This window comes from Triturus cristatus, chromosome 3_1, assembly GCF_964204655.1.
Source record: "Triturus cristatus chromosome 3_1, aTriCri1.1, whole genome shotgun sequence".
Lineage (NCBI taxonomy): Eukaryota > Metazoa > Chordata > Amphibia > Caudata > Salamandridae > Triturus > Triturus cristatus.
In genome coordinates, this window is record NC_140583.1 from 176,834,281 (window position 1) to 176,853,507 (window position 19,227).

Below are 19,227 nucleotides of genomic sequence, written 5' to 3' on the forward strand. Positions count from 1 at the left end.
TGTTGAGGTTGTGTTGGCGTGCGATGGCCGCGAGGGGGCTCATGTAGACGTTGAAGAGGGTGGGGCTCAGCGAGGACTCTCGCTATTAGGAAGGGGCGTCCCATCCTAATAACGGGTCAACATGCTATGTACTAGTGTTTTGCAACCGCATTTGCGGCCCCAAAACACTTGCAGTTTGCCACCTACTTCAAAGAGGTGGTAAACCACTCACAAAGGGGAAGGGGTCCCCAGAGGACCCCTTGAGTATGTTGGAAAATATTTTTTTAGAGCAGGCAGGGGTTCCAGAGACCACTCACTGCCTGCCCTTAAAAAACACAGAAACTGAAAAGTTTCATTTTTCTTTTTTAAAATACATCCCGTTTTCCTTTAAGGAAAACGGCAGCATTTAAAAAAAAAACTGCTTTATTTAAAAACAGTCCCAGACATGGTGGTCTGCTGAACCCAGCAGGCCACCATCCCTGGGAGAGCCTGTCATTCCCAATGGGCTCGCAAATTGCGAGAGGCTCATTACTATTTATGAGTCTCGCAATTAGCGACCCCATTGGGAATCGCAAACAGTGTTAAACAAACTGTTGTACATGCAAATTAGCGCCTCGCAAATGGCGAGTCACAAAGAACTCGCAATATGCGATGTGCTATTTCGCAGGTCGTACATCTGGCCCCGAAATGTTGATTTTTGAGTGAATTGGAATCACTCCAGCACCATACATTGTATGTATCAGACTTTTATCTATCTTATTAATGGCAGACTTAGATAGTTATGGTTATAAAGAAGGATCTTTCAAACAGATGGCCACATTGTTTTAGAAAGCAGGTGTCTAGCCAGTCCCGATCCTCGCTAAAGATACTTGTGAATTTATTGAAAAATCCTCCGTCACTGTCATGAGGCAGTCTGTGTATTGCTCTTCCACATTCATGTACTGTCAGATGGATGACTGGGATTGGTACATAAATGTCATCTCTTTCACTTGCATTTGGTAGGGTACAATTTTAAGTAAATGTATGTGTTAAACTGGCTTCAATCTTTTCTTTTTTCTTGTCTTTTGTATGAAGCACCTTGATGTTTTAATATCACTATGTGTCCATTGCCAGTTTTTACAATGGCGGAATGAAACGAGATGCCACGGTTTAAGGAATATCTATGTGTGTCTATTGTATGAAAACAATCTTTTAAGAAAATAGATAAATGGCAATAAAAGTGCAGAAAACATATTAGAAAGAAAGTAATACATTCTTTCAACCCAGTGCTGGATTGTTTGTGAAAGGTGTGTTTAACCATAAAATCGAGCTCCAAGATCCAGTTGCACTACAGTAGACACTGCAAGTGATGAGACTTTAGAACAAGTGCAGCAAAACAGTGGTGTTTCTCAAAATGAGCAGGGTGAGTGGAATGTGGAAATATGCCCCTGACCACGTGAAATTCCAAACACAACAAAAATAAATGTATTGGTTTTAGACAGTCAAGAGATCATCGAATGATTCCTGCAGACTACATTAATAATTTCTTTGAAAGATTTCAAATGGAAATATTAAAAATAAACCATTTGAGAGACTCTTCTTCAGCGGCGGCTGGCACTGGTAAGCGCAGTGGGTGGTGAGGCGGGGCACGGAGCGGCAGGGGAGAAGCCAACAGCAGACAGAGCAGGTATTATTTATTTATTTAAGTTTACGTAATCCGTCATCTGTCGACTTCCACACACTCCCACCCTGCCCCGCCCCACTGCACTTACCTGTGCCGGCCGCCACTGGTCCTCATTCTTTCCAAAGAAGTAGAACATGTGAAAATGTTGGCTGACATGTGTGGTATGTTCTTATAAAATGCTTTAGAAGAACTGGAACCCATATGCCATCAGGTGTTAATATTCCCTAAGTCATCCTTAAGAGATCCTCGGAGTGCCCTCAGACACTTCCAGCAAGCCCTCGAAAGACCCTTTGTCACGCTCGGAGACCCTCCACCAGATCTCATATCGTGTCTCCAGACACACCCATCTGAACTTTAGAGAGCATCATCCAGTTTTCAGACAATCTCATTTCACTAGGTCCTAATACACCATCCCAGATCCAGTCCTCAACTGGCCAATTATGTCCTGGACTTCAGTGGCAAGAGAGGGCGACTGCCCCAAGTCCCCTTCTAACTGCCTTTAATTAAAGTACATTGATCTATAGCATTTTCAATTGTTGGGATTTTTTGTGATGCTATACAGCAATTACACTGCGCAAAAATCCAAGTTCTGAAATCCACATGTGTGTATTTGAGCATTTGTAACTTTGATGACTGCTTATACAGCTATGAAATTGCAATTCAAATATCAGTGTTGTTTTACCACATTGTACTGGTTTACTCACAGTTTAGCATGCAGTTCGGATTTGCAAGATATGCATCTCTGTATTGTTGATTGGTTGACTCCATAGATACCTAACCACGTAAATGTGCCTCCTACGGCAATTGTCCAAAATGTATGTCTTCTCAATGGATCTGCATCAAAGCTGAAATATTTTAAATGAGAGAAATATTAATAAAATTATTTACAAGTGGCCACACATGATCTCTATTAAAGCACTATAATTTTATTTATATGTCTGCTGAATGCTTTTATTACAATCACAAATTCAGATGTGTTAGTTATTTACCTGTATTGTTCTGCAGGATTGTGGTTTTAGGTATCTTTCATTTGGCAACATAATCAAAAAATGTTAATTCAATAACAAACTGGATGCAATCATCAACTTTGCTGCACACATTTTTCAATCTGCTCAAGTTCCCCACTCGGAGAAATTGGGTTATTGGTTGACTGGGGTGTGAGCCATGGTCACACAGCAACCATAGTCAGGGTAAGGCACATGCAGACCCCAAATTCACCTGTAAGTATTTGTGCAACATTTCAAACACTAAAATAGTTGAAAAAAGCTCACAAAAAGATCCCACACTAGGATTGAAGAATAGATCTGAAATTAATACATATAACAAGACCAAAACAACAAAAATCAGTAGAACCTGAGTTATACATTTTTAAAGAATAAACTAAAAAATAGCACCTAAAAGCATAAAGTGAAAACTGTGGCTAACTGGTCGCGCTGGACCAGGTCAAAGTCAAAAGATGAGACTGACCAGGATGGCGCGAACGTCAGCTAAATGATCCAGATTAGTCCGGCTGAAGGTATACCTTCTCAAGTTTTGTGCCAAGAGTCCTGTTCATATTAGAGATGGTCGCAGGGAGCAAGGAGAGCACTGTGTGTGGTGTTGGCGAGAAGCAGACCGTGTGTCGCGGAAAGGTGGGATGGTGCTTCGTGTTGACAGTCCCACCGCGATCGCTGCTCGCTGCTCAAGGAAACGGGTTGGCAGTGCCTCACACTGAAATTTTGTGTGAGCGATGCAGTTCCGGTGCAAACTGGCTCATTTGGGGTAACGAAGAGCCCAAAAGCTTGATTTCAAGAGCATTTGAGCCACACCAGGGGTCCAGGACCTGAAACGGCACCTCATGGGGGTCAGTAACTTGCTGCAGCTGTGTCCACGAGCTGGTTGTGGAGACTCTTATGTCCCTAAGTCTCAGAACAGGAGGCCAGCAGACTAGCCCTTTCAGTCACTGGGGTCCTGGGTTCAAGATGAAGTTGCAGGTCCAGTTCTTCTTCCCCAGCAGAGTGGCAGTCCTTGTAGCAGCACAGCAGCCCTTCTTCCTGGCAGAGAATCCACAGGTCCAGCAGTGTCTTGAAGAATAGTGTCTGAGGTACTACTTTTATACCTTGGTACACTGGCTCTGGGAGGTGGGAGAAGCTTCTAGACACTCGCTTTGAAGTGCACAGAATTTCCTGCCTCTCCTGCCCTGGCTCCAAGCAGGCTGTAGTGATAATGCAGGGTTGTTAGGTCCTTTGTGTGAAGTGAGAGCATAGGCTCTTCAGGTATAAGTGGGGCTGTGCTCAGCTCCACCCCCCCATCCGGCCAGCCGATGGCCCATTCAGGCACGCCTAATCCCTCTATTGTATTACTGTCTGGGAGGAATTCACAAAGTCTGTCAGCTACACCCACTAATGTAACACAAGACAGTCTACAGGCACAAATGTGATAAGGGCAGAAAAATGCAAACTTTCTAAAAGAGACATTTTCAAAATTGCGATGAAAAATCAGACTTTTCCATTAAAGAGGGTTTATCATTGCTATTACATAGACACCAAACATGACATAGCCACTAGCTCCCAATTGGAATTTACAGCTTATTAAATGCAATAGGTAATCCTCAATGTTATCCTACGGGAGGGGTAGGCCTCAAAGCAGTCAAAAACAAATGTAGGAGTTTTTCATTACCAGGACATGTAAAACTTTAAAAGTACATGTCCAACCTTTTAATTACACCACACCCAGCCCTACAGGCTACACAGGGCCTATCTCAGGGGTGGTGTTTATTTAATAAAAGAGCACTTTAAGGCTTTGCAAGGGGGGGTTAATGCCAAATCGACAGGGCAGTTCAAGCTGCAGTGGCAGGCCTGGGACATGTTTTAAGGGGTTACTGAAGTGAGTGGCACAATAAGTGGTGCAGGCCTAATAGTCACACAATTGATGGACGGAATGCAGAACAAATCAAAACATTCACCCCCAGTCAAGAGATCTGGGTTAAATCCCTCATTCTTTTGCTTACCATACCACCCCAGTTTAGACCTGGCCATATGCAAATCAGTCTTGACCCTGTGCCTCATGGGAACAGGCCAGCCCGAAATGCCCTGGGTATGCCCTGGCGTGGGTCCCGGGCTCACTGTGCTACTGTATTCAAGGTATCCTGGCTGATGAGGGGTCAATTGTTCTTTTTGCATTTGTCACCACGAGTGGGACAGGTATGCCCAGACGTGGTTCCCGTGCTCTCCATGTCACTGGAGTCAAGCTATCCTGGCTGATGAGGGGTGAAACCCCGAAGCCGGTCCTAGGATGCTTGTTTCCAGTACAGGGAGGACCTGGCCTGGCAGTTCGAGCTGGACTGTTCCCATTGGGCACAGGGTCAAGACTGATTTGCATATGGCTGGGTCCAACCTGGAATGGCATGGTGAGCAAAAAAACTATGGATTTAGGCCCAGATCTCTATACTGGGGTGAATGTATGACATTGTTCTGCATTCTGTCCATCAATTGTTCTTTTTACAGGCGCAATAATAACATTTGATTTAACAGTCCTGGGTATATGGTATACCTCTCTCTCGAAGGGACTTTCAAATCAATTAAATATGCCAATTTAACCATGTTCAGTGAGAGAGCACTAGCACTTTAGCACTGGTTAGCTGTGATAAAGTGCCCAGAGTCCTAAAGCCAACAAAAAAGAATTCAGCAAAAAGTGGAGTTCTGGGGTAGTCTGGGGATGACCCTGAAGAGAGGGCCAGTCCAACACACCCCAGCGCACACAATCACAACAATGATAGATATCTTACTGTATATATAACATCAGCCCATTTTCAACACCACATTTGGATTCAAGATAAACTAACCTGCTTTTGTGCTCTAATCCCACTTTATATTATACTGGGGAGCACCAACAGCACTACAGCTACTAAAGATAACACCTCTTGTTACAAAGATAAATCTCAAACCCTGATCCTCTGGACGTTTCTGAGTTATCCTCCACCACTGATGTCTTATGACCAGTAAACAATGCCTGATCCTTCTGAATTTCCCTAAGTTGTCCTCCACCACTGATGTGATACCCCCAGCACACCACTGAAATGTTTATGTTATTTCTGTGTCTGTGTCTCCACCTTATCTATGCTTTTCTTTCACACCACAAATTTATCAGACTTAATTCTGATGTGGATTATGTATTATTATATGGGGTTAAGTAGCTTTCAGCAGTATTACTTTCACACATAAAGAACTCTCCACAGAATTAAAACATGCAAAGGTGAGCACACAACACAGTGCAGTCTACAAATATATTCAAAGAAAGATGACTAAAATGTTATTGAAGTATCCACTGTTTGCAGTTAACTCATTTAGGCCCTCATCAGTCACTTTTAAGTCCTACCAAGGCCCCTTCTCGAGCCATTCCCCCCAAAGTCTGCCAGAGTGGCTGTTTTATTTTTTGTAAATTGAATTTCCTACCAGTTTGTTTACAGTTATTCTCCATGACACCATGTTCCTTCCAAATAACCAATGCAACAGTGAAAAAAAGTTTTAACATCTTCTTAACCAAACTGTCCTCATCACACAGCAGGAGAGATAATACTGTCAATGCCTCTAACGCTTTTGGAAATTGGGGTCTCTAGTTGGCAGAGGTATATACCTCTGTCCAAGTAAGGACCCTTGCTTCTACTCAGGGTAAGGGAGTTACATACATTAGGTAATCCCTGCATATCCCAAAGGAAATGAGTAAAGTATTTGTACCCAAACACACAGTACAAAGTGAAAACACCACAAATGGACGCCACACCAGTTTCGAAAAATAAAGTATCTTTGTCTAAACTAAACAAGACCAAAACGACAAAAATCCAACATACATGTATTAAGATATGACTTTTAAAACAGTTACTTTAAAAATAGCACTTGTAGAAACACATAGCTCCACCTGAGGTAATTACAAAGTTGTGACAACCATAAATCCAAAGTACGGCACCTATCGCAAGGTGCGCAGAGTTGGGCACGGAGTCACACGGACCCCCCAAACAACAGTGCCTTGAAAACAAAGTCAGTAGACAATGCACGGGATCGTGGAGGTGAGGCGTTGGTGCTGAGGCAAGGGCGGTTCCTGGTTGCCACAGGGGAGGCGAGGCGTTAAGTCCATCAGGAGGCAAGGTGTTGAATCCAGGACAGGGGAAGTTAGGTGGCATCGGCAGTGATGTGATGCGACGTTGAAGAGTTTGTGAAGTCACTCTCATTGGTTATCAGCTCTGTGGTAACAGGATGCAGGCACTGGCAGTGACGGCATTGGAGCGAGTGCTGGCATCGGGAGGCAGATAATTGCAGGCGTCTTCAGGCATCAAAGGGCGTCAGAGCTGCGATGCAGGCGGGGAGGTGAGGCCTCGGCAGCACTATTGGCATCCGTGATGGTGTATGAGCTGTTATTCTTGCTTTGCAGCACCAACCACATAATTCTCAGGGCCCAGGTACTGGAATAGGCACCCTTTGAATGCAGGAGTTCACAGAGGAGTCCTGGTGCTGGTCAGTGGGTTGCAGGTGAAGTCTTTGTGGCGCTGAGACTTCAGAACAGGAGGCCAGCATACACAGGCCCTTGGAGATTCTTCTTCAAGCAGGTACACAGCAAATTTCCAGTCTTTGTCTTCTCCTTGGCAAAAGAAGCAGCTGCAGGCCAACCCAACAAAGCACACACAAGCAAAGGGGCAGTACTCCTCCTTACAGCGCTCCAGCTCTTCCCCTTGGCAGAGGTTCTTCTAGAGTTCAGAAGTGATCTAATTCTCTAGGGTTTAAGGTCCAATACTTCCATTTTTTCTTTGTGGCAAAGGTCATTCAGCCCAGACCAAACCAGTTCTGTCCTCACTGGTGCAGCATGACCACAGGAGGTGGAGACAGCATTGTGCAAAGGAGACACTGCCTATTCAGGTGCAAGTGAAACTCCTCCAACTACTCTAAATACAGCCAAGGTCTATTCAGCCCAGCTATGAGACCCCCAGGAAAGGCAGGTCACACCTCAGCCCCCCTTGTGGCTGTCTACTGTGAATGTACATCTCCATCCCCTGTCACTCTAAAACCAGACAGTCAATACACAAACAGCAGAGGCCCACAGGATGGTTAAACAAGAAAATGCATCCTTTCTAAAAGAGGAATTTTCAAACACACAATTTAAAAACCATCTCCCGAAAAAGATTTGTTATTAAATTCTGAGGTCAGAAATCCTAAACTCAATCTTGTCTCAGTGGAAAGTTGTACTTGTAAGATGTTACAAAGCAACTCCCATGTTAGCCTGTGGGACAGATAGCCTTTCAATCGTGAAAAACGAAATTGAAAGTTTTTCACTATTAGGACATGTAAAACACACCATCACATGTCCTACCTTTGACATACACTGTACACTGTCCATGAGGGTACATTGGGCTTACCTGAGGGGTACCTTACATTTAGGGAAAGGGAAGGTTGGGGCCTGGCAAGTAGGTGCATTTGCCAGGTTGACATAGCACTTTAAAACTGCGTGCGCAGACACTGCAGTGTCAGGTCTGAGATACATTTACAGGGCTACTCATATGGGTGGCACAACCAGTGCTGCAGGCCCACTAGTGGCATTTGATTACAGGCCATGGCATTAAACATGCACTTTCTTAGGGACTTACCAGTAAATCAAATATGTCAATCATTGATAACTAATCAAATCATAATTTACACCGAGAGCATATGTGCTTTAGCACTGGTTTGCAGTGGTAAAGTGCCCAGAGTCCTATAGCCAACAAAAACAAGTTTGGGGATAACCCTGCAAATAGGCCAATTTCCAACAAATGCTACTGTGTTGAACAAGGTACCGCTCTTGTCTTTATATTGGTCACAGAGCAAAAGGGAATGTTCAAAGCTTTCTGGCTGTTTTATATGACACATAGAAGTTCTCCTCTATCTTACCTTCCATCTTTCAAGGTCACCTGAGAATTTAATACCATCTTCAAATAGGGCTGTTGATAGCTTTGCACATTGTTGCTATTTTGCCATTCCAGATATAATACATTAAAGCTTTCTTCTGCTTACGCTTTTGTACAGTACAGAGTAATCAGTTATAGTTTAGTGAATTTAGAGCGCACTTTTGATTTGATTTTGGGAGATTGCTGCTTTCAACAAATTTTCCTGGTGCTTGTGTGTGGATCGCTTCTAATATTCTTTATGTTTTGGAATTTACATACACTACATTGTAAACTGCCATCACTTTGACTGGAAAATGTGCATAAAAACTCTGTGCTCTCTCAAAAGTAGACTAGTATGCCAAGTCGGCTGCAAGTGATATTGAAGAAAGGCTCTACAGAGAGTCAGTTGCAGAGCAGAGCCCCATTAAAAAGTCAGTTTATTGAATAAAATCCCAAATGGGTGCAATGCTTAGAAGGCGCAACTCTCTTTATCTTTTGTGGCCTGAAGTTCTACCAAGTAACAGCACCTTAATGATGACTCTACAGTAACTGGGGACTACCAAACTTCAATGCAACCAAAGAGGATTGAAGCACAGAAAGATCTAAAAGCCTACTAGCGATCTGCCCAATCCCTACAAGATTCCACTTCTGGGGAAGTAACATCAAACAGCACAGAATTTAAAATGGCTTTGAGAAAGGGAGAGTCTCTCCTTTATTAACTAAATAGGATATACAGTGCTGCCTCAGTAACTCCCATAGCAAAATCTCAAATATGGTAACTACACAGATGTAGGTATAGAAACGCGAATATGGCAGAGGCCCTTTTAGACACGTTGAAGGGTTTACAAGCACTGGGTGAGCAGCTGTCAGCTACTGTAGACGAAAGCATAGACATACGTAAGAACTGGAAAAGACTCAAGATCAGCAGACCAAGATGGAAGAGGATATTAAAGCAATATAGGGCAAGTGAGCAGACCTAGAAGATCCTTCACAATGTATTATCAGGATCTGAAACAAGGGAGAATGAAGACAAATGGGATATGGTCCACTACTGCCAACAAGTTTACTTTTTTGCTCTATTTTAAAGGAGGACCCGGTCACTGACATCCCAATTGTGAGAACCCATTGGGTGGTAGCTCCCAGAGAGGCACCCTAGCCCCACAGACATTTTTGCAAAGCTGGGATGCTGCTCCATCACAGACAAAATAATGAGAGCATCAAGGAAGATGGATATGATCATTTTCTGGGACCAAACCATACATCTCTATCAGGGCATCTCACAGACCACCCATAAAAAACACTGCCTGGACGCATCAATAACAGTGGAAATGTGGATCAGACAAATGCGATACGGCAGAACCTTCCAGTTTGTGTTATGGTTTCAACTGAACTCCAGATCTCATATGGTCCAAATAGTAGAGGAATTGCAGGAAATCTTGGGCTGGGCAAGCGCGTCCCCATAATCACAATTGCGGAGGATGATTGGAACAAGGTGAGAACAAAAGACTAATAGGAAAGACCAAAACCCTCAAGAAAGATGACACGAAAATGAGACTAGAGCATATTAAATATGTAGAAATGGGACAAAAGGAGATCATCAAGGGGAGCAATCGTGCATGATAATGCTTTAAAAAAAGACACAGAATGAGCCTATTCTGATTTATGGTACAGACATAAGCGAACACAATCGAAATCACTACATCAGCTCACAGTGCGAACACTAGGAGTGACAACGTGCTTCACGAATGCGATGGTGGACTTTTGACTGCTGTATTTCTTGAAATTGGAGGGAGTAAGATGGGTGGCGGGAGTTGGAGTTGGAGGTTTTTTTTGCGATAAATTTGATGGAAACCAAGGGGTACAGACAGGAAGGACATTTAACCAAATGAGTCTGTGTTCGGGGATACCTTCCAGATTTCATAAAACTTCTATTCTCTACAGCCAGGACAGTCCCAGGTCTCCAGAGTGGTGAGAATCATGTCATGGAATGTGTGGGGACTGAAATCCACATTAAAATGTCATAAAATCTGGAAAAAGGTATGAGCAATTCTCCCAGATATAATCTGTTTTGAAGAGATGCATCTCCGCTCCTCAGACACTCAGCTCCTGAAACATAAACTACACCTCACACAATTCTTCTTGATCACTAACAAGAAAATGGAGGTTTTTAATATGGACCGGAGGGGAGCTTTGAAATTCTTAATGTACATGCACCAAATACAGCCCATGAAACCTTCTTTGCCCAGATGTTAGTGAAGTTCAAGGATTGGAACCCACATTAATTACTCCGGGTAGGTGACTTTAACATAGTACTGGATGCTCACCCTGGTAGACACTCCTGGAACAGAATCTATCAAGGTGCAATGACACTGACTCTTTTGGAAGACTTCAGAGAATCTGGTTTGATAGACAAATTTGGCAGATAAGAACCCAATTGTATATTGAAATGCTTGTTTCTTCCAAATGCACAGATCATATTCACCTATAGACCTAGCATGGGGTACTCATAAATGGGTTTGAGAACACTCGCAACATACCTCATGGCTCAGTAGTATTATTGGACCACTCAATGTTGATCAGGGAGGGAGACAGGTCCAATGGCACATGAGGGAAGGGACACTGGAAGTTTTACAAAACCATTCTCAAGGGCAGGGTGGTCGCCCAAACCCTTAGGGGGACTATCACAAACTATTTTTGAGAGAATGACAAAGGTGAGGGTCCCTAGGATGGGATGCCTTCAAAGCTGTGGTCAGAGGCCAGTGTATCTCAGAAAGGGTTTGACAAGGGCAAGCACATCAATCACTTTATGAGGCCCTAGAGGCTGATCTCATAGTAGCAGAGGAGAACGCAAGAAGACGGGAGTGCTGAAATCCCTGCTAAAAGTGATAGGCCATTTGGGCCTTTTGGCTTCAGGGACAGCAGAAAAAGTCTTTGCTCTGAGGCTCAGACAGGCCAAGCCAATTAAGCAAATTCCCTCAATAAGTGGAAAAGGGGGAGTGAATCCAATAGTGAAGAAAAAGTAAAGCAAATGCATTAGGAAAATGCTAATTGTAGTTATACTCAGCAGACCCAGACAATCTGGGGAACGTTGGTGTCGTTCAGCGGGTATGCCGAGATTGTTGAATGCTAATTGGGCAGCATTGGAAGAATTGATAAACTCAAAGTAGGTTTTGAAAGCCATCACTGATTTACACCCCAATAACTCCACAGAACCTGAGTCCACGGAATCTGATGAGCTAACTATTGCATTTTATAAATGACTTTCGATTGAACTGACTTCAGATCTAGTTTCTGTTTTTAACTTTTTGTTGAAATCAGGTATGGTTACACCTATAATGACCAAGGCACATATCATGTTAATACATGAAGAGGGTAAACCTCTGGACCTTGTGAAGCATATCAGCGATAGCCCTTCTAAACTCAGATAACCAAGATTTTCACAAAGGTCCTAGCAAACCATCTGAAACCCCACATGCCATATCTCATCCTTCCTGACCAGTCTGATTTAATTCCCAACTGACAAGTCGCACACAAAAAATTTTGAATACCCTGTCTCACTGAGAAAGTGCCTTGTAGAAAGATTCCTCTTACAATATTAGTGTTAGGTGCTGAGAAATCTTTCAGGGTAAGCTGGCCATTTCTCTACAAAGTACTCTAAGAAATAGGGTTGAGGTAACATAGGTGACATGGATAGCAGCCAATTGCAGGACAGCGTCTTTCAAAATAATGGGCAATGGGAGTAGATCAGAATCATTTTCCTAACATAGAGGCACCAGGCATTGATGCCCCTTTTCACCCCTACTGTTAGCTATTGAGCTACTGGCCACTCATATCAGACGATATACTATTAATAGTAACTAATCCCAGAGCTACCCTGCCGCAGGCCCTGGATAATATAGGACACAATGGGAGGCTTTCTGGCTTGGGGGCCAAGATAACAAAATATAAATTACTGGGAATGGGACCGCTCCCAGCAGTGAAAGAGGTACTAACCGAGGCAATCCTGTTTAGGTAGGCCACAGAAAAGTTCAAATACCTGGCCATCTATATCACTCCTAAACTGTGAAACCTTTACACAGCTAATTACCCTAGGCTGTTCAAAGAAGTCACCACCGACGTACAGGTGGCAATGTTTTTTTTTTTTCATGGCTAGATATAATGGTTGCAGTTAAAATGAATATAATGCCTAGATTACAGTATGTCTTCCAGGCCTTGACAGTGAGAATTCCTGAAAACAGATTTTAAAATCTTACAAGGTGCCATTGACTCCTTTGTATGGGCAAGAAAGAGATCTTGCATTGCGAGGTCACTCCTAAAGTTTCATAGACGCTTGAGAGGGCTGGGGCTCACAGATATAAAACAATATTATTACTCCTGACAGATCTCATTCTTTTACAAATGGTCTCTTTACTAAATGGAAAGGCACTGGATTCATACAGATGCAGCAATAATAGTACAGGCGCTGTGGGTAAAACCTTGGATGGCCAAATCCGCTATACCGCTAGTACGCTACCTCTCCGAGATACTAAGACCCACATTGGAACTAGGGAACATCTTTACTGAGAGGCACGGCTTGACAGTGTTACTGTCACATATACTCTGCTGCTGAGAAATCCAGACGCTGGGGAGCTTGACAGATGGAGAGGACTGCTGGCCAGACGGAGGGTGTTGGATGCTTTGGGACCTCCTTGAAAGCATCAGAATCAAAGAAATCAAGAAATCAAAATGTTGGAAAAATGTAAGAAAAAGTTTAAAGTAGGGTAAATCATCAGCATGAAGTATTGGCAGGTGCAACATTGGGTTTTACACCCAATCACCAGAATTGCGGCTATTAGACTGCCCACTGACTGGGAAAAGTTCTTCCCTAAATGCACTTCACCTAGGGTGCTCGTCTCCAATATCTATTTGGTGCAAAATGCCCCGACGGGCAATAGTCCTATATGAGGAGATAGTAAAGGGTTCTAAAGCACACTATTTAAATGAAATAATTGCAGAAACTCTGGTCAGATATACCAATCATGTGCAAAAATGTTCAAAACAGAGAGTCTCTATAAATACCTGACGCATTGGCATATGTTACCCAAACAACTTCAAGGGATGTACTTTCACACATCTGGTCAGTTTTATAGGGGATGCAGCCAAGAGAGAGACAATACACACATTTGGTGGTCCTGTCCCCACTTACAAATGTTTTGGAAAGAACTACTGAGTTATTTGAGAGAATGGTTGGGCTACCCATTACAAACTGGCTCTGCTATCATTTTGTTGCATCTAGACCCACCTAAGACCCAGAGACTACAAACTGCTCACTACTGCTAATTGGAGGATAGCAACCAACCTTGGCGGCGAAGAAACTGATAGCAGGGAAATGTAAATCTGCCATAATCCCGACAATCCATGAATAGGCAAGTAATTTGTGGTTGTTGCTGGAGATGGAAATACTACCATAGGATCTACATGACGAGTCATAAATATGAACAGAATGGCGACCCTTGATAAAGTATATATATGCCCAATTGACAACTATGATCCATTAGATCTCGGACATTGATGGACTACAAAGATTCGTAAGAGAGAGTAGCTAAGTTGGTGAGCTTCATGGCACCAACGATTTCTATTGATTATTACGACAACAACCTGTCAGGAGAATTGTAAGTCAGGGAGGGGCGGTATTTTGTTTTCTCCTTATTCAATTGTTGTACTTGAAATGTGTAAAATCAATTACATTTTATTCTGAAAAAAATGTGATGTAATTGAGTAAAGTACCTGTGAATGTGATTAGTACCTTGAGCACACACAGAAGAACTCTATGGTCTACCTTGTAAAAAAGCATATCACAATCATGGCAAGATTCCTTCTCAGCCACTAATATTTTTCAGAAATCCAAGGGTCTCTGCTCCAGTGGTAGATTGTACCATATTGAATATGGTGACTTAAAAATGATGTTGTAACATGATTCAAATACACTCATCCGGTTTAGGTGGTTACGATGAATATAAGCATGACAATCAAGCCATTTGTTAGACATTGTTCAATAATGCATGATTTTCCTACTTACTTTGAAGCCCCATACACCTTTTCCCTAATTTCAGCCACTTTGGACAAGACTCTTTTCAAGAGGAGAAAACAACCCCTTGAAATCACTGAAACCATATTTAACCATGTGTAAAGTTGTGAATTCTCTTAAATCTGCTGGCCAAGCCTATAGGATGATCATCTTGTTTATAAACCCTATAAATCTTACAAAACACAGATTTTCTTTTTAACACAGTAAATATTTCCTTACCAAGACTTCAACAAAATATTTTATGTTCCCAAGTTTGGGATTTTCCAAGCCTTTTCTAATAGGAAATCGTGCTTTTTAATTTATTCTAACTTAGAGAATAATCCTTTCCCTGAAAATGACCTGCAATTCACCATCTCTCCTAAAATTTCTAATGCACTTTAATGCTTTGAGAAAGCACTGGTCTCAGTTGCCATTAACGCTAGAGGAGTGTACTGGAAATCTATTGTGCCACAGCAAACCAGAGAAAAGATTCAGACGTTTGTGAATACATTAAATTCAAATGGTAATAATCTTATGGAGTGGTGTTAGAGAAAAACAGGTGAACGTTGTATCGCACAGCCTTGAATAGCATGAAGTAAACATAAATATTCCCCATGATGGTTGGAATTACATAAGTGTACTCTATAAAGTTTTATTAACCTGTAAGGAGTTTCATCAGGGCGCCTACACAAAAGCTTCCATTTTACAAGTTCACGTTTAAATTCAACATCTTTTTGGACAGTGACTTTTAACATACTTTGTACTAACATGATAATGTACTCAGAAATTGTTCTGCTTGCAGCGAAAAAAAATTCATAAGCATTTAATCATGACACTGTACATCCTGTTTATGGATAAGGTACACTGAGCACGCTGCCCTTGTATTTTGCTGACCATTTGGAAACAGCTCTGAGTCGGTAAGACAAATAACATTGACAAAGGAGCTCAGAATCAGTGCGAATGGAACCGGTTTTGATTGTATAGACTGTTTCTGAGCTTTGGCTTGTCAGAGGAGCATTTCAATGGATTATCCTGGATTTTCGCCTTTGACTGACTGCCAGCCCTGCTGACTTCCATCACTATCTTGAAAAGGATGGTGGCCTGTTCTACACCAGACTGGCTTCCTGATATATCGCATATACAGGTAATAGGGAATAAAGCTTCTCCAAGAGATCTGGCAGATTGCGCTAATTCGTAAGCTGTCTAGAGTATAGTCAGTGTTAGGTAGGGTTATCATCATGATATTCATTAATTTATGCCTATAGTCACTGCAACATCATCATGGTTGAATTATTCATCTTCGTCATCATTCTAGTAATGCTGGTAACTCTGCTTTGTTTCCTTCTACTGATAATTGAGGCTCAAGTATTTTATATAAGAATCCAAGTGCTTCAATAAATGTTTGAAATGCCAATTTACTTATTTCTTGTGTCTCCCTTTGTGCATGCCTAAGGTAACTACGAAAGGGTAGATCTGTTTCCACAGTTTCCCCGGGGGAGTCAGAGAGGTCATGTTCTATGGTTGCAGACACCATCCGGTACCCTGTCAGGTTTAGGGGTCCAGATGGTGCACTGTGAGCTTGCCAGGAATTGGGGCAACATATTCTGATGATATGTGTGGACTCAGTCCCCATATTTTGACGCAGATGTTGTACAACTCCACAGTCTTACTTGATTAGTAAGAACCGTATGACAAACCGTGTGCATTCTAAGGAAAATGGACAGAGCAGGGCTTTTCTTTCTTAGATAGTGGCTTAGGCCTGATCAGTAGGACTCATAAAGCAATGTAATAAAGATTCACTAATAGACAGATGAGATTTCTTACAGGTTCTACAAGAGGACATGATACTTACAGAGGATTACAACCCTGCATATTTGTGCATGGTCTCAGTTCAAGGTGCTAATAAAATATTTTCAGATTTCAACCACAAAACCTGCAAGCATATCCTCGAAAGGTTTTGTGAATTGTTTTTCACTTTCAGAAATATACACTGTATATTCATGTATGTTACGGTAAGGAAATATATATTTCCCATGAAGAGACCTCTTCTCCTACTCACCCCACTGATCTTGAGGGATGTTCCCTTTCCCACCCTAGAAAAGGATTTTCAACTACCATTGATAATCCCAGAAATCTATGTGATGACACACGTATCCACATCTGTCATGATGAAAGCAAAACAAAACCTACTCAAGCATTTGTCATCAATCAATCAATCAAACATTTGTAGCGCGCGCTACTCACCTGTGAGGGTCTCAAGGCGCTGGGGGGGAGAGCTGCTACTGTATGAACAACCAGGTCTTGAGAAGTCTCCTGAAGGTCAGCAGGTCCTGGGTCTGTCGTAGGTGGATGGGGAGGGTGTTCCATGTCTTGGCGGCGAGGTGAGAGAAGGATCTGCTGCCGGTGGTCGTTCGGTGGATGCATGGAATGGTGGCGAGAGCGAGGTCAGCGGAGCGAAGCTGGCGGTTGGGAGTGTGGAAGGTGAGTCGTTTGTTGAGGTATGCTGGTCCGGCGTCATAGAGTGCTTTGTGGGCATGGATGAGGAGATTGAAGGTGATCCTCTTGTTGATGGGGAGCCAGGGCAGGTTCCTCGGGTGGGCAGGGATGTGGTTGTGGCGGGGGATGTCGAGGATGAGGCGTGCGGAGGCGTTCTGTATGCGTTGGAGTCTCTTCTGGAGTTTAGCCGTGGTTCCCGTGTAGAGGGCGTTGCCGTTGTCCAGCTTGCTGGTGACGAGGACCTGGGTGACCGTCCTTCTGGTTCCGGTGGAGATCCATCTGTAGATATTGCGAAGCATACGGAGGGTGTTGAAGCAGGAGGAGGAGACGGCGTTAACTTGCTGGGTCATTGACAGAGATGAGTCCAGGATGAACCCCAGGTTGCGTGCGTGGTTGGTGGGTGACGGCGCAGCTCCCAGTGAGGCCGGCCACGAGGAGTCGTCCCAGGTGGAGGGGGTGGAGCCGAGGATGAGGACCTCCGTCTTGTCCGAGTTCAGTTTCAGGTGACTGCTCTTCATCCATTCGGCGACGGCCATTCCATCGTGGAAGTTGTTTATGGCGGTGACGGGGTTTTTGGTGAGGGAGAGGATCAATTTGGGTATCATCGTCGTATGAGATGATGTTGAGGTTGTGTGATCGGACGATGTTGGGGAGCAGTGTCATGTAGACGTTGAAGAGGGTCGGGCTGAGGGATGATCCTTGGGGTACGCTGCAGGTGATCTTGGTGGCTTCGGATCGGAAGGGCGGGAGGCAGACTCTCTGGGTTCTGTCGGTGAGGAAGGAGGTGATCCAGTCCAGGGTTTTGTCGCGGATCCCTACGTTGTAAAGTTGTGTGCGTAAGGTGTGGTGGCAGATGGTGACGAAGGTGGCCGAGAGGTCTAGGAGGATGAGGGAATGATGCATGTATCTTCTCATGTGCATTCTCATGCAACTGTCATCAAGCATTGGCAAAGACAACAGCTTGGATATAAAAAGCCTGGACACAGTGGTTTTGTCAATGCATGTGTTGAATCTATAAATACATTAGATGCACATAAATGCATTAGTAAATACTTTACAAAATTGCAGTTGCACTTTACGCCTGTCCCTCGATGCCTCAATTTTTGCAGCAGCGAAAGGCGCTGCGTCAGTTTCAGCAGTGGCACTGCAGTGCGGGGAGATTCTTCTCGCACCACGGTGTTGCGTCGGAAGACTAGCACAAGAAGAGTGATGCATCAATTTTCTTGTAGTTGCGTTGCTTTTCCAGCTCCAAACAGCAGAAACAACCTTCAGAGGCCCAAGACAGTCACAGGCGCCTCCTGGCAGGTCAGAACTCCCTGGAAGGAAGTTTAGGGGAGCTGGCGGTGAAGTCTTTGTGTTCCTGAGACTTCAAAACAGGAGGCAAGCTCTTCTCAAGCCCTTGGAGACTTTCCTCAAGTAGGGGACACATCACACAGCAAAGTCCTTCTCTTTTTATTGGCAGAAACAGCAACTGCAGGCCAACCCCAGACACACAGCAAGGTCAGTACTTCTTCTCAGTTTCTCCAGCTCTTCTCCTTGGCAAAGGGTCCTCTTGATTCCAGAAGTAGTCTAAAGTTCAGGGGTTTTAGGTCTAATACTTATACCCCAAAATGTATTTGTTCTCTTTGTGCAAGGGTCTCTTAGCATAGTCCAAAGCAGTTCTGTCCTCTCTGGTGCAGCTGCCCGGCAGGAGGTGGAGACAGGATTGTGTAAGGTAGACAGGCCCTATTCAGGTGCGAGGGAAATCTCCTCCTACCACTGTAAATGCAGACAGGACCTATTCAGGTGCTAGTGAGAACTCCTCCCCTACTCTGAATGCAGGCCAGGTCTATTCAGCCCAGCCCTGACTCATTCAGGAAAGGCAGGACACACATTAACTGCCCCCCCCCCCGGTGGCTGTCTGAGAGAAAGCACATTCCCAGCCCCTGTCACTCCAAAAACAGACAGTCAATACATAAACACGGAGAGGCACACAGAATGGTTAAACAAGAAAATAACTACTTTGGCATTTTCAAACACACAATTTAAAAACCATCTTTACTAAAAGATGTGTTATTAAATTCTGAGTTCAGAGAGCCTAAACTTTATTTTTCTATATTGTCCCAATGGGAAGTTATATGTATAGGATGTTATAAATAAATTCCCATTGTATTC

The 19,227-nt window shown here is 43.5% G+C and overlaps 1 protein-coding gene across 3 annotated transcripts in view; it reads right to left on the reverse strand.

Moving 5' to 3' along the window:
• SLC5A12 (solute carrier family 5 member 12) overlaps positions 1–19,227 on the reverse strand; it is a 262,873-nt gene that overhangs the window by 101,094 nt on the left and 142,552 nt on the right. For all 3 annotated transcript variants that reach the window (XM_085643630.1, XM_085643628.1, XM_085643629.1), the window contains exon 6: positions 2,347–2,487. In XM_085643630.1, the coding sequence (XP_085499756.1) occupies positions 2,347–2,487 (141 nt within the window). The remainder of the gene's footprint in view (positions 1–2,346; positions 2,488–19,227) is intronic.